Source organism: Monodelphis domestica, chromosome 3 (assembly GCF_027887165.1).
Source record: "Monodelphis domestica isolate mMonDom1 chromosome 3, mMonDom1.pri, whole genome shotgun sequence".
Taxonomy (NCBI): domain Eukaryota; kingdom Metazoa; phylum Chordata; class Mammalia; order Didelphimorphia; family Didelphidae; genus Monodelphis; species Monodelphis domestica.
Window position 1 is genome coordinate 2,063,972 of NC_077229.1, and position 26,988 is coordinate 2,090,959.

The 26,988-nt window shown below is 42.3% G+C and overlaps 1 protein-coding gene across 5 annotated transcripts; it reads left to right on the forward strand.

Annotated features, from left to right (window-relative positions):
- Positions 1 to 26,988, forward strand: LOC100616792 (zinc finger protein OZF-like). 5 transcript variants are annotated; one of them, XM_056821226.1, is made up of 7 exons: positions 1,145 to 1,282; positions 3,229 to 4,235; positions 5,687 to 5,806; positions 19,274 to 19,400; positions 20,809 to 20,904; positions 23,816 to 23,856; positions 26,778 to 26,988. In XM_056821226.1, the coding sequence occupies exons 2-7, from the start codon at positions 4,056 to 4,058 to the stop codon at positions 26,898 to 26,900; spliced, it is 687 nt and encodes a 228-aa protein (XP_056677204.1). In that variant the 5' UTR covers positions 1,145 to 1,282; positions 3,229 to 4,055; the 3' UTR covers positions 26,901 to 26,988. The 5 variants fall into 5 exon arrangements, with proteins under 5 accessions (XP_056677200.1, XP_056677204.1, XP_056677203.1 ...); XM_056821222.1 differs by lacking the exon at positions 26,778 to 26,988 and having other exon boundaries at positions 1 to 1,282; positions 23,816 to 26,090; XM_056821225.1 differs by lacking the exons at positions 1,145 to 1,282; positions 26,778 to 26,988 and having other exon boundaries at positions 4,186 to 4,235; positions 5,755 to 5,806; positions 23,816 to 26,090.

Genomic DNA, 26,988 nt, shown 5'->3' on the forward strand with positions numbered 1-26,988 from the left:
GCTGGCCCGGCGGGCCCGTGTCCAGGCCCGGCAAATCCAGAGGTCTTCACTGCCAACCCACTAGGCTCTTGTTGGGCGTTCCTGGAGACCGAGAGCTCTGGGTCGGCTCTGGGAAGCCTGAGCGCCGTGTCCGGGAAGAGCAGCTTGAAGAAGCATAAGCTTAGGGATCAGTGACAGCCTCCATCACTACGCAATGGCAGCCAGGGCTCACATGGGCGCAGAAAAGGAAGGGCGTCCCCCGAGCGCAGACAGCTCCAAGGCTTCCCAGCTCCCCGGTGGGCTTACCACGCCCTGGGCGGGGATTCGGCTCCTCTCCAGGGGAACTTAAGTCTTGGCTGTCACTAGTTGAAGGTGGAGCCCAGAGCCTCGTCCAGATCTTCTCTGCGCCATAAAGAATTTGGACTCCACCCCAGTCCCAAATGGACCCCGAGGAGCAGGCCAGGACTCCTCTCTTCCACTTCCTGCGGTCCCCTCTGAGCAGCTGGCCACGCCCCCTTGTGGCCGAGACTCCCAGAAGCCTCTGCTGTTCATTAAACCAGTGCCCAATCTGGTGCCTGGTCTGGTGCCTGCCCTGGTGCCTGCCCTGGCACTCCCAGTCTGGTGCCGCGGATGTTCTGCGGGGATCTTCTGTGTTTTCGGCTGGAGATATTGTTTCACCTGATCTTTTTATGCGCTATCGAGCTCCAGAATTCATCGTGAGGCACACATCCTAGTTTGGGAGAGATTAGTTGGGTCTGCTCTGCCATCTTGTCTTCACCCCTCCAGAGCCCTCACCTGTGAACAAGGACTCTGAGGGAGGGTGTGTGTGTGTTGGCGGTTTCCACTCCCCTGAGACGGAGCAATGAGAGGAATTGAGGCCTCAGGTCTTCCTCCTTTTAAAAATATCCACCAACGGGGCTAGCCAGAGCAGATCCAAGGGAAGAACTGTCGGCTCAATCAGAGAGAGGACACCGCTTCTTCCAGGCCTTTGGCTTTTCAGCGTTCTTTGTTAGCAGACCACATGCTTCTGTTAATCAACGATGCTGTTCTCAGGGAAATGGCCTCATGTTCTTTATTGGTTCAAATTCTGGCTGCTGCAGTCCTGAAGGCTCATTTCCAAGAGAGGGAGTAAGATCTCCTTGCTCCAGAACCTTGCTGGCCCAGAGTTTCACCCTAATCTATGGGCCCAAAGAAGGACAATTTGTCCCCAAAGGGAGAGCTCTCTGGTTGAGGCATTCTATGGTTGTGGATTAACTACTTCCCTATCCATGACAGTCAAATCTTTTCCAGGAAACAGAAAATAGTGAGTAAATAATTATGTTTGTTTTGTTTTATGACCTTGTTTCAAATTGGAATTTAGACCTCCAACTTATGTTGGGGGTTTGGGAAGAAACAGAAATGTCCTTGTATTTGCAAGTCTCTTTCCATTATGGTACCTTTGTTTGATAGATATTACAGTTTCATGAAGGAACTTTAATAATAAGGCTTTTTAAACCTTCAAGGGACCACTCCCTTCCCCCAAAAGGGGGGGGGGGAGGAAGTGGGGTATGCACTGTTAGGCATTTTATGAGCCCAGAGACTAAAAAACCACACAGCCAGAGCTTCCATCAAAACAAGGGCCTGAAAGGCTCAGGATTCCAACGGTGATATGGCCTTTTTTTCATGAACAAATAGGTTCAAAGTCTCTTGCTTTCATTTTCACCTGGTAATTTTCAGATCCTAGTCTACAGCTTTAGAAATACCCTGTCCACGAGTCATACTTTCAAGATGCCTGGGATGGTACAATTCTGTTATACTGAGTCATTTTAATGTACTGGGTTTTAACTACTGTTATATTCTGTTGCTTTTCTCCTAGAACTATACGGAACAAACATTATTGAATAAGCTCATATAAAAAACAGCTTTTTTTTTCTATTTTGACTTTGTAAATTGTCACAGAAATGATGGATGGACTTCATCAAAATTGGTTCCAATTGTATAACAACCTTTGGAAAATTTAATGAGCTAAATATCTCCAACTGATTTTAAGGGGTCTTTAGACATGATTTTTAGATTTTTTCAACAACTGATCATTTTGCTGGAGGTAATAGCAGGTAAAGTCCATTTTAGTAGCTGAAGTGAAATATAATTATAATTCTATCCTCCCGATGGGACATCACAGTCTCATACCAAAGGAGCTGGGACGTTAATCCCAGGGCATGGTACCCCTGGATGGTTCCCAATAGGGAGCATCTCTCATTTATAACTCCTCAGCTCACTTTACTTCCACCACAATGATCTCTAGATTCTGGGTGACATTTTTAGACCCAACATCAATAGTACAAAGGTTTTGATTTTCCTAGATTCCTCTGCCACATTTTTGTAATGATGGCAGTAATAGAATTTGAAAAAAAAAATTTATCTCAGCCAAGCTTGAAATATTGCTACACCTGACAAACTTGTGACAAGTAGCCATTAGTTTTAAATGTCACACAGCAGACTCATGTAAAATATGATAGTGGGTGTGCTTCCTATTGTCATTAAATAGGCTATTATAACTTTGGGGACTTTGGTACTTTTTGAATGTGCATTACATGTTGTACTATTGTTCTTTATAAAAAAAAATGTTACCTTGTTAAATTCATTTGCTCATACTCACAGTAGATCATGGCCAGATATGAAGAGGAAATTGATCTCATTTTTGGTGAGAAACCTTGTATTCTACCTTTCCTTAGCTGACACAGTGTGTCAATGATTATAAGTTATATTTTTGAATTTTAAAGCTCTTTTATTATTATATTCTCTTGCATGTGCAATATACTATTTTGGTTTTTTTATTTTTTCTCTCCTTTTTATATTTGAAGCACATGTCACCAGCATTAAGATTTTCTTTAACTTTTTGATTCTGCAGTACTATAAGTTTAAGATACATTTGCTAATGCATGCCCCAAAAGCTTGTGACTATAAAAAATGATGCCACTAATTGTTTCAAAAAAATTATGGGGCTTTGCTTAATGATTCTGTCTGATTCCAGTACAAGAGAATACAAAAAGAGCCACTGCACAGTGCCAATGGAGCACAAGGTCAAAGAGACCAACCCATCCTGGTGGGATTGATGAAATTTTGAGCCATTTAAGAGGACTTGAACATGTTTGGGGTTCGAGGTTGGGCTGTTGAACACGTGTTAAAGGCAGGTCTTCCTTGTCCCACACTACCGAGTAGCTCAAATTCGGCTCCTATAATCTGGTCCCTTTTCTGTCTTTCTTGTAGTCCTGGCCACTGACTGGGTGAATGCATCGTTGCTTGGATCATTCTATTTGGACCCTGATTCGAGGACCTGTTATACATTTATTTTTTTACTTGGAATTTTTACACACAAGACTTTGATAGTCTCTTTCATCTCGGGAACTGGACGGCAGGAGCTCCCTGGGTGCCCTGTGTCGCCGCCAGCTGCTGCCCGCGCCGGGCCTGCTCTCCCCGCCACCTTCTCTCCCTCTTCTTCCCCGGCTCCCACCTCTTACTCGGGCTCAGGCTCCGAAAGCCTCCCTCGCCACATCCAAAGGGGAGGCTGTCCCCAGCCACGCCTCCGAGCCAGCCCCCGCCCCCCCTCCTCCCCTCCCCGCCTTTCTTCCCAGTGCTGGGTCAGAGTTAGAGGACGGAGAAGGGAGGGATGGGGGAGGGGGAGAGGAGGGAAAACACCGAAAGGGGGAGGGGCCAAGGCGGGAGCCTGAGAAAGGGGAAAAAGGGCCAAAGGGCTGCCGAGAAGAGGGAGGGGATGCAGGGGAAGGTGAAGCCGGAGGAGGCTGCGGGAAAGGAGGAGAGAAAGCAGGGAAGCGGGGAGGATGCCGGGAAGAAGGAAACCGCGTGATGGCCGGGGAGAGGCTCCAGGAAGTCTCACTGGGCAGAGGGGGGCTTCCTTGACAGGCTACGGAGAAAGGGAGCCCGACACCGGAAAAGGTCCGGATCTGTCTGGACTGGCCCAGGAACCCCCTTCGGGCCTCCTTTCGCTGTCCTCCTGACTAGCTTCGGGAAGCAGCGCCAGAGAAAGTCCCCATCGGAGCACCAGAGCCCACGTGGAGATCGATCTGCTACCCAGAATGCCCCGCGCGGTGCCCTCGAGCCCCCCTCCTGCCTGGCACAAAGCGGGAACGCAGAGACCTCAAGGAAAGCGCAGCGCCCCGAGCTGTGTTAGGAGAGAGAAGAGCTGGGAACGGGGGACGCCGGAGGCCGGGAAAGCCAGGAGCCCGGAGCGCCCTACACTGAGCAGGATTGCACAGGTACCACCGGGGAGGGGCGGGGAAGAGAGACCCTGGAAGAGGGGAGAGTCAGCCCCAAGTAGCAGGGCGGGGCAGTGAAGTGGCGGGGCAGTGAAGTCCCGGAACAGGCTGCGCAGAGGCCCCCGGGAAGCCGGAAGTGAAGATCGCCCCAGTTTCCCCCACCCCCTTCTCAACTTCCAAAGCTTTTCCTAACTCTGCTTTGTAGCGGCCAATGGAACTCCCTCCGCCCCGCCCCGCGCCTCCAGCCGTTGGTAATTATGATGTGTGCTGGGGGAGGGGGGGGGCAGCGGGAAAGGGCGGGGCCTGCGTGAAAGGGGCCAGAGGAGCGAGGGCGGGCAGCAGAAAGCATGGCTGAGTTCGAATCCTCCCTTTTACGACTCCCTTTGGAGCCGACGCGTCCCGTCTGGACCTCCTGGAGCCCCCCAAAGCCGCGAGCCCCTCCCCTCCCCCATATTCTGGGAGTCTGCACCTGGGTGTGAATTTCCTGCGGGGTACGATGTATCCACGGGTCTGCTCTGGTGTGTGGCCTTCGGCTTCCTCTTCGGGATCCTCTTTCCTGCTAAAACCTCCGGCCTGGAGGCTGTGTGTGCGGGAGGTCAGTCCCTGATGTAGTTTTACCGTGCCCTGTCAGGACCCAGGAGTCCTGCCTTCCAGCCTCTGGGCCCCGGACCCCCGAGCTCCTCCTGCTCTCCCGCCCCTTCGGCAGCCTCAGCTTCAGACATCCCAAGCACACTCTATTCAGGCTAAACAGGCAAAAAGGAGCACAGAGAGGGTAGAGAGCGAAGAGACCAGGAGGGCTTCCTGGAGGAGGCGAGATTGTCCTTTGGGCTGTAGGGAAGCCAGAGAGAGAGCAGTGGTCAGAGCTAGGGAGGGAGAGCCTGTGAGCCGTCCATGGGGGACAGCCAGAGAAGGTGCTTCAGGCCAGGAGCTGGAGGTGCTGTTCATGGACCTCCGCGGAGGCTGGTGTGTCCCGGGGCCGAGATGGTGGCAGGGAGGAGGGCGATGGGGCCATCAGGGCTGGGACTGCCAGAGAGCATCCTGGGGGATTTGATGGGGGGGCTGGGCCAGAGGAAAGTCAGGTGAGGGGCTGAATGGAGGCTGGCAGGAAGGGGAAGAGAGCCCAGGAGGCCCTGCATTCAGGGATGGGAGGCTGAGGGAGGAGGAGGGCCTTCCCCACAGGGAGGACTGCCCTCTGGCCAAGGGAGCCCCACCTGGACTGCTGGGGAGCAGCTAGTGTAGACATGAGGACATTTTCCTGTATTTCTCTGCTTTATTCTTTTACTGTCTCTGCTTTAATGAAACAAACCGTTCATAGGAAAAGCTGCTGGGCGGCTCCTTTCCTTGGCCTGAAGGGCTGACCTGAATTTACATGCCTGCTGTATTCTCCGTAAACCTGAACCGATTCAAGGTTCTCCCTTATTGTGTCCAAACTCCTCATTTAACCCTGACAGAGACGAGGCCGGGAAAGCTGGAGGAGCTTCAGGGGGGACTCACTGGGGCTGCTTTGCTGCCTCCACAGGGAGCCTGGAGTGCCCGGGATGGCCTTGGAGAGGGACAGACTCGCAGCCCAGGTAAGTGCATTCCAGCCCCAGATGGAGCCCCCTCAGCCAGGGAGGCCCTTCCTTGGCTCTGACCAAGATGGCGGGGAAGCTGCTGCCTCCTTCCTGCTGGGCCATGTCTGTAGACATGAGAGAGAGCTGCTCCAACTTGGTCTAAACCAGCCAGGAATTCAGAGGCCCCAGCAAGGGGAGGGTGGGGGGAGCGGTGCAGAGGATTCAGTTTAACACAGCTTCCAGCCACAAGGCCTCCTCCAAGATGAGGGGCCTCTCCAGAAGTTGGTGTCTCCAGAAAAGTCAAGGAAAGGGAGTCGGCCTTTTCACTCACTATGTGACAGTCCAAAGGGAAGCAGTCTGAGATCTCCAAAGAGAGAGGTTGCATAAATTTTTTCACCAGGTAAAAACCTTTTAAAAACAGTAGTACAACAACTAATACAGATTCTAAAAAGCACCAAAATTATAAGTGCCCATTTATGGATAACTGCAAACAAACTCATTATCATTAGGATTCACATGACTTGCTGTGTGACATCCAAAAAAACCTATGAACACATGAATACTTGTCACAATTTCTACAGATTTAGGCAATCTTTCAACTTTGGCAAAGATATTTTTAACAAAGTCTGTTAATACCATAATTCCAAAATTGGTAGGAGAAAAAACTCAGAAAAACCTCTGTACAGTTGATGAAGAGTTACAAATATAAGAAATCCATTTCGAAGCTACTAGGCTTCACAGGAAAAAATATTCTCACTTACTGGATGAGATTATAACACATCACAGGGTAATTAAACCTCTTGGGCATTTCCCTCCCTCTTGGTATGAGACCATAACAGTGTAACAGCACTGTCTCCATTATGTCCCAATTATTTCACATGGAGATGAGGACTAAAAAGTGAAAATCACTTCAAATGTGTCATCCATTACATTTACAATTAATGCAGAGATGGGAAAATACAACAATACCATTTCACTGTACTTCGACTACAAATGGACCCTTACCTATTATTATAAACAATTAAGAGGCAGGCAAATAAATGATCAGAGGTAGGGATACTCCCAGATATCTGAAAATCAATTCTGAAGACTCATTAAAATCAATCTAAATTGTATAAGTACATTCTCCAAAACCATTATACAGGTTGAAACTAGTGTGATGGAGTCCATCCATCAGCATAAATGGGACAATTAAAGGCAAAAAAGGAACAAAATGCTGTTTATGGGCTTTTTACAATGATATTTTTGAGTACAATCATAGTCATAGGGAAGGTACAAATGAAGACAATATAACCAAAAATTTCAATTTTGATAACTCATGAAATGATCAACAGTGAATTACATACATTTTATATTTAGAATTATGTTATGGAGACTTCTTCATTCTGGGGAGGTGAACAAACTGAAACAGTTAATAGTAAGAAGGCAATGAGGAAAAAGGCTTAAAATTCACTTCCAGACTCTTTGAGGTTCCTTCCCCTCCCAAGTACCATCAGTCATCACAATTTCTTTGTCCACACTTCTGGGTTCCCCCATACTGAGGGGAGTTCCCACACTGAGTACAGATGTTTGGGTGTGAGTTTTGATTAGCCTCATTTGAATAACTATTCCTCCTATCAATATTATTCCTGAAACTTCTATTCCTATTTTCCTGATTCCTCTTACAATTCATAATTACATGACCAATTTTTCCACAAAAATAACGTTAGTGATTATTTTGTGGATTCTTGTAAGGGAGGTATGAGCTCTCCTTGCTTTACCTTTCCAACTGTTTCAGTTAATTCTTTTATTTCCTTCCTTAATGTCTGTACTAAAGTAGCATTCTCTTTATCCTTCTCACCCTCTTTAGCAGTCAATTCCTTTATTTTCTTCTTAATGCTTCCACTGAATTAGTGTTCTCTTTCTCCTTTTCTTTATGTCCCTCAAAGGCATAAACTGTCACTCTTTTTAATTCTTCAAGGTCCAGAGTAGGCCAATTTGAACAGCTAGTCATAAAATAATTCCTAACTACCTTATAACTGTTTTTGACAAATTGTATTTTGATTTATCTAAGGTCTCTTTCTCTATCCAGATCAATCTCAATATAGCTTCCTCCCAGCTCAATAAGTCTATCTATAAATTGGGATGGGCTTTCACTGTCTTCTTGCTTAAGATTTTCAAATTTAGACCATGTACCAGGCCTCTCAGAACAGGCTCTCATAGCTTTTACCAATGCATTTCTAGCCTGGAATAGTTGTAAGTAATCTTGCTCTGAATTTGGGTCCCATTTGGTATCTTCAGTTGGCCAATTAGCTGTTCCCTCTCCTTTAGCCTGATTAGCAAGAGAAAGAATATTATTCCTTTCCCTTTCTGTTAGCAAGACCTGGAGCAAATCTTCCACATCAAGCCATGTGGAATTATATGTGTGAAAAATATTTTCAAACTTATTTATCACCACCACAGCCTCGACTTCATAAGAAGGTGTTTTGTCTTTTAATCTCTCAATTTCCTGTGGAGAAAAGGGTGTATGATGTCTAATGTTTACCAAATCTCCATGTCTGTTATATGTAGGGACAGAGGAAATTCAATATTATTAATATTTTCTATTAATAATCCTTTAATTTAAATGTATACCATTTAATAGCATTATTTTAGATCACTAGTAGCAGTAGCAAAGGAATTCTTTGTACTTTCCTGCAGTTTTAATTCTTGACAGTAGGTGGTGCTATAAATGCATGTAGCGTGCAAGGCACCTGTGGGTAGGTCTATCTAAGCAAGCAGTCAGATAAAGGAAAGAAAGAAATTTTGACTTATGTTAAAGAAGATAGACAGGCTTCAAGGAAAGTTTGAGACTGAAAATGTGGCTTTAGATATGCTAAAGAAGGCAGGCTTTCTGCCAGGAAAGTGCAGAGGGTGGGGGAGGGAGAGAAAATAATCCCACAAAGCACTTCCTCTTAGCCCAGGTCTAAGGACTGTTTGAGGGGGAAGGGAGAAGGGAAAGAAAAATGGAGTTAAATCTCTTCCCCTTGAACAGCCACTTGTTTTCAAAGTTGTGGGGGGGCAGGAAGCCCCTAACCCTAGTCCACAGCCTGGAGGGACCCCCAGGGTTAATTTAAGGTGTGTGTCTGAGCCAGTCCCTTTTGCAACAGTCCAGTAGGTGTGGAGCTTGGGGAAAGATCTGTTGGGTCCTAGTGCCCCTTGGTGTAAAAAAATCCTCAGGCCGATTTGTAATGGGGTGGGGTGGTGCTTATACCAATTCCTAGAGGACCACCCCTATCCACTGTTCTCCCAGGCCACAAGGGCTGTGATGTGCCAAGTGTACTGGGAGGGCTTTGCATCAGAGTCCCAGCAGCCAGCTATGCTCACAGTGGCTAAAAGCCTGCATTTTCTAAAGCCAGGGAAAATCAGAGGGTTCTTTACCACCCCATTCTTATTCAAAATGGGTTGGGGGGGGAAGGTTGGAGAATCCTTAACCATTGATTGGGGGGGGGGGGGACAGCTGCTCTCTTGCTTGGGTCCCTGGTCCTGTTTTGTCAAAAATCGTCCTTTCTCTACTCTACTGCCCCAGGGAGCCCCAACTCTAATCCATAGCCTGGAAGGACCCCCCACGATTTTTTCAAGGTGTTCCCCCCCATCCTGCATTGCTCTAAGCTAAAAGAAGAAACACTAGGACCTTGGGTGCTGTGGAAAGGAAAAGAGCAGGAGATCCTGTTGGGTCCTAAAACCCACCGGATTCAGTATGGGCAAAAAGTTCCCTTCATCCCTATTCAAGCCGAAAGAAAAAAGGGTAGGGTGGGGAGTGGGGGTGTGCCACCAAGGAAGGAGCTTTTCTCACCAATCCAATGTGATCCCACTGGACAAAAACAGCATCCTGTTCCCTCTGGCCTGCACAGTTCCTTTCGCATATGAAGGCAGGCCAGCAAACTGAAGCTGTTTTTTTTTTTCTTACCTAAGCTGTACCTACTCAAAACTAATCTCAGAAGAAAATTAGGGTCCTAAAAAAAATCTCTGACTAAGGTTGCCATCTGTAAAAATTGAAATAATATTTCTACCCAGATATATATTTTATGAAGTTTATTGGAAGGGTAGACAAACATTCCTATAAGTAACCTGACCTTGTGGTGCCTAGCCTGTCAGTCTCTTTCCTCTTTTCCCCCCTCACCTGCTTCCTCTGTTCTCCCCCCATTCTTTCTCAATTCTCACTGGATTCTCCCAAAGCCTTGACCTTTATTGATGCACCACTAGGTTGACTGATGCAAAACCTGGCTCAATTGTATTTCAGGAATGTTTGATAGACAGGTAAAGCTCCTGAGAAGGGGAAGGGGATTAAACTTCCTTGACACAGAAGGTTGAGATGAAGGAGGGTAAAAGGGTATGGGTAGGTTCTGGATCTTAACCCCAAAACCTAATTCTCATAAAATTATCTTTATGGCTAACTTATCTATGCTAAATAAATTAAGTTTTGTGAATCTTAAAATTTCTAAGACTTGTGAATATTAAAAATTCTCAGACTCTACCTTAGAACATTTGGTTAAGACCATTCCCAATTTTAAACAATGAAGGTACTTGATCAGGAATATGAGAACTCTTAACATTGCTCCACCCATACTTAAGCATACTTTAGGGGAATATAAAGTTGTAAACTCTTTACTGAACAATGAAAAGTACTTAACCCATACTTAAAGTAAAGCTAAAAAACCTTAAGCTGGGTCTATTTTTAGATCTAATACAAAAAGGTGCTAAGTGCCTATGAAGGTCAGGCAACTTGCAAACTTGCAAGGGACAAGCTTAACAAAAGAGGTATGAAGTTTTAGTCTACTGAGGTGTGAATTACTCAAAAGTTTAGTCTACTCAGGTGTGAATTAAGAATGGTCAGTCCTGTGAAACTGTCTACTGTGATTGGTAGATGTGAAAACTTAGGGGAGGTGACATAGGAGAAAATTCTCTTTACAAGGAGGCCATAGGGGCAGCTGGGTGGCTCAATGGATTGAGAGCCAGGCCTAGAGATGGGAAGTCCTAGGTTCAAATCTGGCCTCAGCCACTTCCTAGCCATGTGACCCTGGGCAAGTCACTTGACCCCCATTGCCTAGCCCATACCACTCTTCTGCCTTGGAGCCAATACACGGTATTGATTCCAAGACAGAAGGTAAGGGTTTAAAAAAATAATAATAATAAAAATAAAAGGAGGCCAGAAGGTCTCTGAAGAGGAGAGAATTCAGCCTTGGAAGATGAAGTGGAGCTTAGGAGCTGAACTGGTGGGTCTCTTTGAACACTAGAATCTCTATTGGGACAAATCTTGTGGTGAGTGGATTAAAGACTGACTGATTTCTCTTTTAAGGCTTAAGCCTAGGCTGGCCTAGCCCTTTCTTATTATTTCCTCTTATGCTCTCTCTCCCTTTCATTAATTCTTTAATTTATATGAATTAAAATCCCTATAAAACCCAGCTGACTTGGGTATATTTAATATTTGGGAATTTTCCCATGGCGACCACTATATTTTTAATTTGAAACCATATTTTCGCGGTCACAGTTTATGCCAACCACTCTTTTAACTGTAACAGTTTCCCCAAACACAATCTCACAAAGTAGAGTCCAGTATATGAGCCAAGATCCCAGAAGAAATGTCCAAAGTAGGTTCAGTAGAGAAGTGGTTCTTCTGTGGTCTACTGCCTAGCTGCCAGCAGCTGTCCAAGCAGGTTTTCTCTCACTCAAGCTGGTATCTTCCAAAGGGCCAGAAATCTGGTAGACAGATAGAATATCTCCAATCTCCTCCAAAAGCTTCCTCCAGGAGACTGTTTACAGTTGGGATCTTGGAATCTTCACTCAGGATCTTGACTCAGGCTCCCATTTGAATTGGATCCATCACATGTCCCTCTCAATCAAATGGAAGTTCATATTGCAAAAATCCTTTTGCAGTCTTCCTTTTCTTATTACATTCCCCCCTTTGCACAAAGCATAAATCGTGTTGAAAACATTATTTTTGCATTTGTGCACAGTCTAAAATACTTACCAATTACCTAAACTAAGATATCTACCCAAAATAACTAACAACCTATACTTAACTATCGTAATCAAACTAATACTAACCTATTCTAGGGACTTTAACAAGGAAAAAGGAAAAGGAATTAAATAACGAACAAGTACAAATGTCAAACAAGCAAAAGCAAAACAAGCAAATAACATCAAACAAAAGATGGACATAACTTCCATGCAAACATCAAATTATTAGCTAATACAGAACATTGTACTAGTATTCCAGTACATTAACATCTAACATAGACAAAATGTTTTGAAAATTACAATAAACACAACATTGCATATGTTTTACACTGAAAATCAAACTAAACATTAAACTCACTTATGTACATACAGGTAACAATAGATATAATTGAGCTATGTACATAATTTACACATGCACGTGTACCTCTAGTACACACATACAATATATACATATATGCTATACATATGCACACATACTCATATACTTCATATTTACTGTTACATAAGGCTCTATACACTTAACTTACAATCCTATTATACACCCTAATTACATATGTTGATGTATTTATTTATCATTTTGTTTGATATGTGATGTCATATTGTTTGTGTTGTGTAATGTATGATAATGTATAATAATGCCTGTATTGGTTCCGAGGCAGAAGAGCGGTCAGCACTACGCAATGGGGTTTAAGTGACTTGCCCAGGGTCACACAGCTGGGAAGTGTCTGAAGCCAGATTAGAACCCAGGACCTCCTGTCTCTGGGCCTGGCTCTAAATCCACTGAACTATCCAACTGCCCTCAGAATCTAGTTTTCTTATCTACTTAATCCTACCTAACTAATCCCTATCTTTAAAAATTTTCTTTTTTTTAATTAAGCAAACTTTTATTGAAGCATTAAGTTTTGTGGTACAGATTTTGAAAATACATTTTAACTGATTAAAGTCCAACACCATGAAGAGAGAAATTATGACACCAAACTTCCCCTCTTCTGATCATCCTAGATTAATTTAGATTAATATCCATTCAACAGCTTTCACTTAGAGGCTTATGTTTTCATACTTATATAAATCTGTGCATTTTTCAACTAGTTAGAAAGGGACCTTCAGTATATTAAAAAAAAATCAGACCTCAAGCCAACAAATGTCATCATCAAATCTCTTGGGGCACTGTTGAAGAACAAAATCCACTTGAATTATTGGTCCCCAAAGATATCAAGCACCAAAAAGTATCAGGTGCCACATTACTTACAAATTACAGAATCAAATTGACCTCGTTGGTAGACTGCTTCTTCAATGAACTCGTTAGTCAACAACGTGCTTAAAATAAAAGTCAAAACAGTGTTCCAGCCACTTGATTAGTAACCAAGCAGATTTTAAAATCTAGAAACACTAAAAAAAAGTGTTTCATTTATAAATACGGAAGGAACAAAACACCACTGCATCAATCCAGAAAGAGTCAAAAACAATGTTGTGAGGACAAGAGGGAAATATCAAATTTAAATTAACTTTGCTGGTCTCACAGCTGCTAAAATCCCAGTTATTTGCTGAAAATGCCAACTCTTGAAAGCCTGCATCTACATCCATTAATGACCATTTTTGAACATGCCTTGTTTTTTATGAATAGTATTTTACTTCACTGTCTGTCCAGATAACCTAGACAGTTCTCACTTTGTGCAGTCATTCACTTGATGCCATCAAATCGTGGTTAAAGAAATCACCACATTAATTAAGAGGAACAACATGATACTCTCATCATGCACCACAATATCACAGGACTTTCAGTCTTTAAAATTTTTCTAACTACGATTCTATACTTGAACTAAATCTAAGTATCTACATTTTGTTAGTAATTAATTTATCTATAGCTAATTATAACACTTAGTATCCTAACTATACATTGTTTCACTCATTTAAGTAGCGATTCAATGTAGCCTATGTTTATGTTTTAAGTTGTTCCTTTTGCTATTGTAATGTCAGTATTACTGTTATGTTACTGTTGTATGCAATATACATTTGTGTTTGTATGTGAATAAATGCTATCTTATTTTGTGCTATAATACATTCCCCAAAGTATAATTCATTAATCCTGTAATCTTCTTCATTGCACATTTCCCAAAGTCTTTAAATTCATACATTTTTAGCCTTTTATCAATGTCCATTAATTCCTGAATTCTCCTCTTCATCTGCATTGTCTTCTTCTATTCTCTTCCACAGGAATGATTGTCTCCTTACTGATATTTTTGACTGCAGACTCAATTTGACTGATGATTCTAACTTTCTGCAATCTTTTCTTCATTTTCTTCTTCGATGATTTATACATTTTCATTATTCTGTATTTGTATTTGTTGGAAAAGCTTCAGGCCATTTGGTAAATCTATCAACAATTACCAAGCGAAATTTGTATCTTCCAGCTTTTGGCATACTTGTGTAATCAATCTGCAGACTCTCAAATGGACAATTTGCTAAAGGTCTACCACCTAAACCTTTCTGCCTGAATGCCCCTTGATTGAATTTTTGGCAAACAGAGCAGCTTGAGTAGATCTTATTTGCTACAGTACTTATTCCAGGAGCTTGTCTCTTTATGGTGTCAGTTACAGCTTATGTACCAAAATGACCTTCTGTGTGAATGGCTGTCAAGGTACAAATAGGTATACAGGTCTTTCCATAACTGTGGCTTTCCAGTATCTGCTAACCATATACCATGTTCTTTTTTAGCTCCAAACTTCTACTTCCATTTTGTATTTCTGAATCTGTATAAGCTTTTCCTAGATCATCAGATTCTAGAGTTGATAAGTTCATGACATACACTGGAGCATTTTTAGCAGCAAAATTTGCAGTTATATCAGCTCTATGATTTCCTTTGGCAACTGAATGCTTGCTATTAGTATGACCTCTACAATGGATTACCGCTAGCTGTTTAGGCTTCTGTATAGCATCCAACAACTCAGTTATTATTTGTGCATGAGCAATTGGTTTTCCTAATACAGTAATAAAACCTCATTGTTTCCAGATCTTTCCTGTAGCATGACAAACTGAAAAAGGAAAACGAGAATCTGTATAAGTATTTGCACTTCTACCATCCTCCAGAAGACATGCTTACTTTAAAGTGACCAACTCTGCCCATTGAGCACTAAGGTTACTAGGTAATCCATACCCCAGTGTCTCAAATTCTGTGACAAATGTAGCACCTGTACATAAAATTCCATTACATAAATATGAAGAACCATCTGTGAAAAAAACCAAATCTAGGTTTTTGATTGGAGTGTCTTTTAAATCCATGATAGGCATATCCACTAGATCTACTACGTCTACACATTCATGTAATGGTTCACCATTCTTTGGCAAATCAGGAAGAAGTGTAGCTGGATTTAATACACTATATCTCCTTAACTTGATGTTTTCACTACCTAGAAGTATAATTTCATACTTAGATATTTGCTGGTTGGAATAAGCTTGAGTATGAAATTTCCTCATTAGTGCTTCTATTTGATGTGAACAAAATACCATCAATGGACATCCCAAAACTAAATCTGATGACTAGCTGACAACTGTAGTATCCAATTAGATGATAACTTTGTCCTAAAGTCTGTGTCAGTACACCAGATGCAATTCCTTTTATTTCATTAACAAATAATTGAAAAGGTTTAGTATAGTCTGAGATTCCAAGAGCTGGTTCAGACAAAATTGCTTCCTTAAGTTTACTTAAGGCTTGCAGATGTTCAGGTTTGAGTTTCAGAGGTTCTGGTTCTGTATTCCTGGTTAGATCTGTTAAACATTTAGTAATTTCACTATACCCAGGTATCCATTACCTACAGAAACCAGTTGTCCCAAGAACAGCTCTGAGTCTCTTCTTGGACTTAGGTACACTCAGTTTCTGGATATCAGCAATTCTTTTCTCAGTGATGCTTCTGGAACCCTCTGACAACATAAAGCTAAGACATTCAACATGAGGCAATACCCACTGAAGTTTTGCCTTGGAGATTTCATGTCCATGTTTATATAATTCAATCAAAAGAATCTTGCTATCTCTTAAACACACTTTAGCAGATGGAGATGCTAGGAGGATATCATCAACAAAATGTACTGTTTTACTCTCCTTGAATGTTATTGTTTTAAGGTCTTTGTTCAAAATTTGTGAGAACTGACTCAGGGAATCGCAGAAACCCTGTGGAAGGCTAGTCCATGTCCACTGAGTTTTCTCCCATGTAAAAGCAAAGATCTTTTGAGAATCTTTGTGAATTGGTATTGATAAAAACGCTGAACATAAATCTACCATGACAAAATATCTTGCTTGACTTGGGATGGATGAGCTTATAGCAGCTGGGCTTGCTATTATAGATTGTATCTTTATTACATGATCATTTACAGCTCTCAGATCTTGGATGAATCTGTAGGTGATTTTGTCATTTTGATCTAGCTTTTGCTTTTTTATTGGAAGTATAGGTGTATTATATTCTGAGAAGCATATTATTGTGATCGCTTGTTGAGTTAGTGATTCAATAATAGATCTTATACCTTCTATAGCTTCTTTACTCAGAGGGTATTGAGGAACACAAGGAACTGGTCCTTCCTTGGTTCTCACTGTTACTGGAGTAGCTGATTTCAACAGACCTACGTCTGTGGAAGACTTTGACCATAAATCTTCTGGTATATCATCAGGAATAGGATAGATGGAATCCAACTCATTCTCTGCACTGACTGAATCTAAGAACAGCAATGGAAAAGCTTTCAGAGATTCTTCTGGGAGTTGTAATGATATATCCCCAGTGTCAGTACATTGAATCGTTGCCCATAATTTACAAAGCAAATCCCTTTCAATAAGGTTTATTGGACATTCTGGCATATAAAGAAATGCATGTTCCACAGGTAAAGGGCCTAAAGTTACCATTTTAGGTTGTAATTTTGCTACTCTCTCTGGTTTTCCAGTAGTCCAAGCACTTCCATAGTATCAACAGCTTTACAATCTTTAGGAAGATTTAGCAAAACTGATTTACGGGCTGCAGTATCCACCAAAAGATGATATATCTGCTCCCCTATAGTTACAGAAACATAGGGATCAGTGCTATTTGGAGGTTGGAAGGTTTCAAGAGCTGGTGCCAGCACAGTAACATCAGTACAAAGCTCAGTCATTTCCTATCCATCCAAGCCTACATCTGCTTGAATTACATGACTTTCCCAGGATTTTGTATCATTAGTTTTTATATATTACACTCATTGGTCCTTAAATTCTCCATCTTAGTATCATTGTTCTCATTTACAATTTCATTATTATTATTTAGTTTATATTATTCATTAATTTCTTGTTGTACATTCATTAGGATTTCCTATTAAATTTATATTACAATGTTCTTTCTTTGTACAATTATTTACACTAATTATATCCTCCTTTGATTCAATTAGTTCATTTGTATCACCATCTACATTATTTTCATTACATTCAATTTCATTAATCCTCAACTCATTTTCATTTGTACCATACTCACTTCCTAATTCATTTTCATATGTATCTAGGGTAAACCTTCATAAGGCACAGGCACCCTTGGTCTGATCACCTTTTACTACCTGGCTATACTGTGGTCTAGCTCCAGAATTTACCCATGATTGCCTAGTATCTAGATCTAGTTTTTGTTGGCCCTGGCAGCAGGCATTTTGACATTGATTTACATATCTGTTTTGATTATTATTATTATTATCCCATCGGTTGTTATCATAATTATTATAATTGTTACTTTAGTTATTGTTGTATTGTCTATTAAAACCATCATTCTTATTCATTTGCCTTCTGACTTGGTTTCTGAACCTGCATTCCCTGTACAGGTATCTGATTTGGTCACAAAGGAAACATCACCTAGTACCTAATCCTCTTTCACTAGACCTATAGTTATTATTGGCTGCACAGATCTCAAAGTAGCTACTGCCTTTATTTCTTTAATCTCACTTTCCTTTGCCTTTAATTCAGTTTCCCTTAGTTTCCTTTTTAAAGCTTCTACAATGGAATCTTTCATCATTTTTTGTTTTTTTTCTTTAGGGTCATTAGTTAAATATATGGCCTTTCTCCTTAATTCCTCCAGATTAAGCTTTTCCCAATCTGGGTAATTAGATTTAAAGAATTGCCTAACCCTTGGCACAGCATTTTTTACAAATATACGCTTAATGTGGGCAATGGTGCCCTCATCAAGTGCATCCATTCCCAGGAGAGTTTCATCTGCTTTGGTTATCCTCTCTAGGAAAACTGCAGGTGCTTTTGACATTTTCTGCTTAATTGTCTCAAACTTGGACCAAGCATTGGGCCTCTTTTTATATCTCCTCATGACTTCCAGTATTGCATCTCTTGCTTCTATAAGTACCTCATATACCCTATCATATGCTGTATCAAGTTTTAAATTCTCTGGCCATGATTGTAAAAGAGGATCTGATCTAGTCTCCTCTGGGACCTTGTTTCTCTCTTTTTGTAAGTACCTCTTTCATTAGTAGTGCAAAATCGTTAAAATTTGGATTATAAAGTTCAATTGCCCTTTGTATCTCCTTGATAACTTCATTGGATTTGTCACAAATTCGGGGTTCTTTTTGATAGATTCAAGGTCCTCTGGGGGAAATCTTTTATGAGTTCTCACTTTGTGTACCTCATTTTTTGTTGCCACTGGCAAGTCTCTAAAGGGACATAGATTCACTTTTCCAGTTGCCTCTTCCTGCTCCAACCTGGTTAGTCTTAACATTATTGATAGTATTGCTGTTATCATCACCATTGTTTCCATACCCCAGGTTTATAGTTAAATTGTTCATAAACTGTCCCATAGTATCAAGTTGGTATTTCATATGTATTATCATAACTTTCAATTCAGAATCCTTCTTGAACCATGCAATCAGTAGCTTTAGCCAATTTCCAGAAACAAAGACAGAAGCACAAGACTTGTACAAGAGAAACCCACGGATTACAGTTAGGGGAACATTGGCAAATACATCAATTATCTTAATACCTATCACAGGTTTTTTCATACAATCCAATTCTAATACAAGGTGACAAAAGGGAGGGAAACCAACAAATATACCATAAGGTATGTACAGCATATATTCCCATAATAACAAGAACAGTGTAACATGTGTGATGACATGTTTACATCCACCACTAATGAATAATTAAATACAGTATGAGTGTTATTACAATGCACGACATACATATATTAAACGGGCTGTTATAATTTTTCAAAAATTCAATAAAACAGTTTTTCCAAAATGGCCGCTCCAAGATGGCTGCCGGGAGCACGTGGTGCAGTCAAAAATGACTCCCCGAGGCAAGCCTCCAGAGCATCCTAGAGCTGCTCTTCTCAAACCTCCATTGGGCTCTTACAGACTCGGCTTCTAGTGCTGGCTCTGACACTGACAAAGGGCGGGACTTTGGGCCCCTCCTTCCTCTGTGGGTCAGTTTCCTCCTGTAACTGACCAGAGGTGGGCTCTTCATTGTGATGTGACTTTCAGCTCTCTGTGCTCTGCCTTGGGCTGCTCTAGGAGGTGGTGACGTTCCAGGATGTGGCTGTGGACTTCACTCAGGAGGAGTGGCGCCTCTTGTCCCCTCCCCAAATGGAGCTGTATAAGGAAGTGATTCTGGAGAATGCCCGGAACCTGCTCTCTGTGGGTAAGGAGCCTCTCCCTGCTGCCCAAGTCTGCCATCTAAGGGAAAATCTCCCTCAGCAGCAGGCAGGGTTGGGAGCAGTTTTCAGTCATGAGGAAGGGACGAGGGCTGGTATGCTGAGTCCCAGAGCCAGAGCCCTCCTGCTGCCTGATTCTCCTGTAAAAGGATTTTGCATTGTTAAAGACCTTGGGGGCTCCCTTTGGTGCTCCTGAAGTCTGAGATCAAATGCGTGTTGGAGAATCTCAGACCTGGAAGTAATCTCAGAGTTGCTTCTGTCTCTTGTCTCCATGACCAGAAATTAGGTCTCCCAAAGCCATCTGAGAAAACTATTCAGGAGGTTTTTCCTCCCATCCTCTTCCCCTCTATTGGGGAACTTTTTCTCTTTAACCAGCATAAACTCGTAGCTCACAGCTCCTTGGTGTCCCCAGTAGAGATGGTTTCTCCTTAGTCTTCCTATTGCCCTAAACTGCCAGCAGAGCCAGTAAAGAAGGGAGGGAAGGGATGAAGAGCTTATAATGACCTGCTCTTGCCTGCGGCACTGCCACTGGTTTTCTCTGTAATATTCTGGCACTTCTTCCTCACTTTCATCTTCCTAATTCAGTGATAAAATTGTCCCTGTTTTACAGATGAGGAAATAGATTTGATTCAGTGACTTATTCTCAGGCACCCACATAGCTCTTTGTGGCAAAATGTAATCTGAGGCCTTCCTGCCTCTAATCCCAGGCCCCTGCCCCCTCCCCTTCTAGCTGCTTCTCATTTCTACATTGTGGAAAACTATTGACTTGGTCTAGGCTTTTCTCTAAAGAAAATGTCCCACAACCAAACGTTAGGGTTCCAGATTGGTTCCCTGACCTTCTTCCCCCTCCTTTCCCCACTCCTCTAGGGCTCCTGCAGTCCCTGCTTGCCCACCTCTGTGATTATCAGAATGAATGGACTGGCTGGGAGATAGCATTGGACCCAAGGAGGATTGTTGAATTTCATAGGAAAGGAGGTAGAGCTCCAGGAGAGAAGAGTCCAGGAGGCTCAAAGAGGTGTCAGAGAGGAAGGAGAATGCAGGGTGATGGGACAGAAGCCAATTCCTCAAGGTCCCTGTGTCTGGAGCTTCAGATTGACCCAGAACACTGACCCTTGCATCTAGTTTGGAAGTTTAAGAGTTTCTTCCAGAATGGACCAGAGCAGGATGGAGGATGGGGAAGGGCTGTTGCTCATTCAAGGTTCCCCAGCAGGGTAATTGGCACTCCCTACCCTGGGTTTTTGAATTACATTCACTGAGGGGGGAAGGGCAGACTCCTGGGGTACCCCATGGACAGATTCTCTGAGTGAAGTCACTGGACTCCCCCTACCTTTCCCTTAAGAGAACTCAGTGATGAGCTTCTCTCAATTCTTCTCCATGACTGTTCCCCATGCCTAGGGCTTCCAGCTCCCCCAGAAGAAGTAATCTCTTATTTGGAGCAGAGAAAAGCCCAGTGGATGCTGGAGCAAGAAGGCCTGAGGAATTGTTGCCCAGGTGAGGGAAAACAAAAGAGGTATGGGAGAGCCAGAGTGGCCAGAGGCTTCTAGGTGCTTTGGTGAAGCCAGTGCTAGATTTGGGGTCAGGAGGATCAGACATGGAATTCTTTTTCAGAGGTTTTAGCAAGGGCTCCCTGGGCAAGTCACTGAACCCTTGAGCCTGAGTTTCCCCATCTGTAAGATAAGGCTGGTGGATTCCATTTCCTATCAGCTCCCTTCATGAGATCTGTCTGTGATGGTCTAAGAAGTCATTGTTTTAGCCTGAAAGGCTTGGAAGTCTCTTTCAGGAGCCAGAAGGGCTAAACTTATCCCCTCTGAGACCTTTAGTATCCAGAAACATGTTTGAGGGCTTGTTCTATGCTGGGTCCTGAGTTAAGTTATGGAGGACATAAAGTGCTCACCCTCTGTTAGAGCAGATAGCAGCATGTTGACAGTTCTATAGAACCCCTCTAGATCCCAGCTCCAGGGCAGTTAATCATGAGAGGGAAGACTCTGAAGGGAAGAAGCACTGGAGAGGTCTAATGGGGGAGGTGTCCTGGGGCTTCAGGAGAGCCAGACTGAGGATTCTGGGGAAAAATATAGTAGAGAAAACAAGGGCGAAGCACCAGGATAACTCACTGCAAAGGGCCATGTCTAGATGAACCTGAGGATAGATGTTGGACAGTATCTCCTGGGGAGGATGACACCAAGTGAGAGTGTTTGGAGCTCAGGGAGAAATGATTTATTGTTTCCCAGAGGAAGATAATCCTTATCTCATTAAGTGTGTGAAAGGCTGAAGCTGAAAGAACAATGGGAGTCCTGAAGGGAAGAATAGATGGGCTTAGATGAGGGATGGGAAGGGATTCTTTGCCATGGAAAGAGATTTTCTGTAGCTAGGAGATCCTGAGGCCAGAGAGGAAAAAGAGGCAACTGAGGTGGGTGAAATGTAGAGAATAAGAGAGCTTTGTAGAGGTCTAGCTTTCTTTCAGTGGAATTTGAGGCCAAGTTCTCAACTCAGAAGGTGAGGCAGGGGGTGGGGGGAAGCCATGAGGGAGAGCTGGAGACCAGGGAAATATTTGGAAGGCTGCCTTGCTGGGTGGTAAAGTGAATCCATGAAGGAGAAGTCATAGGATTGTCTTGCCCTGATGAGGACCCAGCTGAGGTCAGGGAACCTCAATGTAAAGAGTAGCTAGGCAGCTGGTTTCCTGATTTTCCTTCTCTCCGGCTGCCTTACTTGGAAGCAATCTAAGGCTAAGCTTTCCCTAAATCATCAGCCCAAGCCTTTTCCTAGTCTCTGGGACCCAGTATTTGTCCTATTCTTGGACAATCAGGTGATGACAGTACCTAAATTTAGGGAGATGAGAGCCTAGAGGGAAGCCTCTGGGATCTCCAGGATTGGTTTTACTCTAGTTCCAAGAGTTACTGTTGACTGCTGAGAAATACAGTGAAGAGAGGGACAGAAACACAGCTGAGGCTAGAGCATGTATTTGCCTTCCAGGAGAGAGTCCAGAATGCAAGGATCCTGGTAGAGCTTGGGCCTGACATAATCCCAGGGCCCAGCCAGTAAACATGTATTAAATAAGAAATATGTCCTAGGAACCTAGGTAAACTCTGCACATAAAAAGGAAGGATAGCACTAGACTGGGCTGTCCTGGAGCTCACAATCTAGAATACAGATATGAAGTTACTTTAGAAAAAGTAACAGATCCTTAATTTCACTCTGAGATGATCCAGGGAAAAAGGAGTGTTGGGGAATGGAAATGCATTTAATTCAACAGGGAAATCAGAAACTACAAAAGTGAAGAGAATGGCATTTTAAGGAGAAAAACAATCAAAGGAGGAAATAATCCCAATTCTAATGATAAAAATAAACACCATTTGCATATGGCCCCTAGTATGTGTCATACTTTGTGAATTTTATCTCTTTTGATCCTCATAGGAACCCTGGAAGTCACTTGATATTATGTCCAAGGTATAGTTGAAGAGCCTGAGACCAACAGAATTACTGTGACTTGCCCATGGTTAAGAATCCTAGCCAGTTTCTCAGGTCAAATGAGATTGCACCACCACCTATATTGGAATTTTTTAAAAGAGTATCATGACCTATATGAGGTGGGAAATAGGAAGAGAATTGTAGGAGCTTTCTTGCCCATTTCCTTACAGAAGGATCAAGGACTCAACTTACTGCATGAGACATCTTTTTAAACATGGGCAATGCCATATTTTTATTTAATTTGTATTTAGTAGAGATTTTATTAAAAAGAGTCATTAAAAGAAAAGTAATGGCTTCTCTCAAGGTCTAGGGAATTCAACACAATCTTTTATATCTTGGATAAATGCAAAAAAAGAGGGCTGAATTTCTTCATCTGATCTCAGATACTGGAACAAAAAATAAGGTTGAAAGAAGGGAATTACATAATGATTACAGAGAAGCTAGATGATGAAATAATAGGAATATTTAGTCTACATGCACCCAGTGGTGTCATAACTATGAAGAGAAAAGTGAATGTCTAGACAATGAAAATGAAAGCAAAAAGATTGAAAGTGAATTGTCTAGTATTGTGGACAGAGCATGCCCAGTCACAAGATTTGTTCTCAGCTGCCAGGATTTCAGGTCAAGTCATTTATCCAGCCTTTCTGAGGTTATGGTCTGAGTTAGAATGTAATAAAGCTAGCCTGTCCCAAATCCCAAATTTTTTATGAAGAGCCAATGAGATCATAGAAGCGAGGCTCTTTGTTATTTAAATTGTTCTTTAGTTTTGAGGCAATGGCATTTTTCAAAGGATAGATTGTGCCCATTTATGTTGGAAGACTTTCTTTACTGATATAATAGGATAGAAAGTGGTTAATTTTTTGACAGTTAAGGATTGGAGATAGTTATATATGTGTATATGTCACTATATGTATGTTTTACTGATTGTTTCTTTTAGAAGGAGAGATTAGACCTGAAATGAAGTCAAATCCAACAGAGGTGAGCAATCTTGTGGAAGAAATGGATTTACAAAGATTCATGCATAGCGTTCCTGAAAGCTTTTCTTCTAGGGAATTCTGTGTTGCACATCAAAATTCATCTCATATTGAACATCAAAGAATGCAACCTGAGGAAAAATCTAGTGAAAATAATCAGTGTAGAAATACTTTTATACACAGATCCAGTCTTGCTGGACATGACAAAATCCATACTAGCAAGGAACGTTATAGAAAGACATTCAGTCAGAGTTACAATTTTGCTGTACATCAGAGAATCCACAGTGGAGAGAAACCTTATAAATGTAATCAATGTGGAAAGGCATGCAGTAGGAGCTCCCATTTTGCTGTACATCAGAGAAGCCACACAGAAGAGAAACCTTATGAACGTAAGAAATGTGGAAAGGCATTCAGTGAGAGGTCGAGTCTTGCTGTACATCAGAGAATCCACACAGGGGAGAAACCCTATGAATGCAAGCAATGTGGAAAGACATTCACTCGCAACTACAATCTTGCTGTACATCAGAGAAGCCACACAGGGGAGAAACCTTATGAATGCAAGCAATGTGGAAAGACATTCAGTCAGAGGTCCCATCTTGCTGTACATCAGAGACTGCACACTGGGGAGAAACCTTATAAATGTAATCAATGTGGAAAGGCATTCAGTATGAGCTCCCATCTTGCTGTACATCAGAGAATCCATACAGGGGAGAAACCTTATGAATGCAAGCAGTGTGGAAAGACATTCACTCGCACCTCCAGTCTTGCTGTACATCAGGGAATGCATAATGGGGAGAAACCTTATGAGTGCAAGCAATGTGGAAAGACATTTAATCAGCGGTACCATCTTGATGTACACCAGAGAATGCACACTGGGGAGAAACCTTATGAATGCAAGCAATGTGGGGAGAAATTCAGTCGGAGTTCCCATCTTGCTATACATCAGAGAATGCACACTGGGGAGAAACCTTATGAATGCAAGCAGTGTGGAAGGACATTCAATCAGAAGTCCCATCTTGCTGTACACCAGATAACGCACACAGGAGAGAAACCGTATGAATGCAAGCAATGTGGAAAGACATTCAGTCAGAGCTCCAGTCTTGCTGTACATCAGAGAATGCACACTGGGGAAAAACCTTATGAATGCAAGCAGTGTGGAAAGACATTCACTCGCACCTACAATCTTGCTGTACATCAGAGACTGCACACTGGGGAGAAACCTTATGAATGCAACCAATGTGGAAAGACATTCAACCAGAGGTCCCATGTTGCTGTACATCAGAGAATTCACTGGGGAGAATTGTTATGAATGCCAGCAGTGTGGAAAGACATTCATTTGCACCTCCAGTCTTGCTGTACATCAGGGAATGCACACTGTGGAGAAACCTTATGAATGCAAGTAATGTTCAAAGACATTCAACCAGAGGTCCCATATTGCTGTACATCAGAGAATGCACACTGGGGAGAAACCTCATGAATGCAAGCAGTCGTGAAGGACATTCACATGTATCTCCAGTCTTGCTAAACATCAAATAATGCACACTAGCGAGAAACCTCATGAATGCAAACTGTGGAAAGACATTCAATCAGAGGTACTATCTTGCTAAATATCTCAGAATCCACACTGGGGAGAAACTTTATAAGTATAATCAATGTGGAAAGGCATTCAGTATGAACTCCCATCTTATTGTACACAAGAGAATGCACACTAGGGAGAAACCTTATGAATGCAAGCTGTGTGGAAAAACATTGAATCGGAGGTCCAATCTTGCTACACATCAGAGAACCCACATTGCAGAAACCTTGTGAATGCAAGTAATGTGGAAAGACATTTAGTTGCGCCTTCAATCATGCTATATATGAAAGCTAAATGAGGGAGAAACTTCAAGATTAAAAGCTCTGTGGAAAGGTTTTCATATTCAGCTCCAGTCTTACTATATTGTGGAGTAAATTTTCCTCCTCCTTTTTGGGGCAGCATTATGGAATTAGAAATCTGTTACCCTAAAAACTTACTCTCAACATCCCATTTATCCAATTTTTACTTGCTGGCACAGACAGGATAGAAATTTGTTGGAGCCATGCCTCTCACACTTTTCTACGTGTCAGGGTAGCTGAGAACATGGGGATTCTTGAGTAGCTAGAAAAACTTCACGTGGTTCTATTTTAAAATTATAATTGAATTTTGTTTATTAATCCAAATCGCATGTACTTTAAAATAATAAATGAACATATGTATCAGGATGCAGGGACTGAATTTAAGAATGTTCTTCTTAAATTCCTATATCTGTTGTTATAAAGCCTTATTTACTATTCAGAAAGGAATGAATTGACACAGCAATGGACTCTGAAGTACTACTAATCAACTCTAGACTCCAGCTTCGTTCACCTCCCTAGTGTCACCATCCATCTACATTCCATAGGTCACATCTCTGGGATCTCCCACAGTGAGGTAGAGTTCTGCACTGAGTATAGTGTCAAGGAATCTCTGAATTTCAGAATACTTTAGATAATTGAAAGGACCAGTGCTCCTAGGAACAGTAGTTATTTGAGATAAGTAATTCACTGCCCTTCCATAGAGTGGGCCATCCTTGCAATTATGCTTCCTGTCTGTAGTTTGGAGGATCGCCCTCTCTTTTGACACATACTGAAGGGGGAAGTGATTAAGGGGAATTTTCACTTGAGAGCAACACTCAATGGCTCTTCCTGTAGAGAGACCAGTCTGATAGAGAAGCCTGAAGGGACTGTCTTTTTCTGAAAGGCTAATTCAGCAAGCTCTTTGCTTGCCAGGAAACTTGAACATCCTCAGAGCATTTCCAGAGCTGAGAAGTCTGCCATGACAGTTGGCATTGGCTGGTGACTACCCAGGAGCTTTCCCTGTTGTTGAAGTATTAAAATGTATATTAATGCTGCTTATGTTTCTTCTAGCTAATTAGGCAGCCTAGACACCGAAAAGATAATCTGAATGAAGAAGAAGTAGGAAGGGGACAAAAAGAAGCAGGCACCTCCTCTTCGCTGTTGCATGAACTTTTCAGAAAAGCATGTATATAATGAGAGAGAAAATGCAGCACTAGAGAGAAGGCAGATTAAAGGAAGGAAAAAGTGGCATCGAAATAAATTTTAACCAAATCTCCAAAAA

Bases quoted from the DNA above. Each gene is read 5' to 3' on its own strand.
- LOC100616792 (XM_056821222.1), top strand. From the start codon at position 4,056: ATGCCCCGCGCGGTGCCCTCGAGCCCCCCTCCTGCCTGGCACAAAGCG. The intron at 4,236-5,686 runs GTACCACCGGGG...TAACCCTGACAG, and splicing joins CACTGAGCAGGATTGCACAG to AGACGAGGCCGGGAAAGCTG. The intron at 19,401-20,808 runs GTAAGGAGCCTC...CCCCATGCCTAG, and splicing joins CCGGAACCTGCTCTCTGTGG to GGCTTCCAGCTCCCCCAGAA.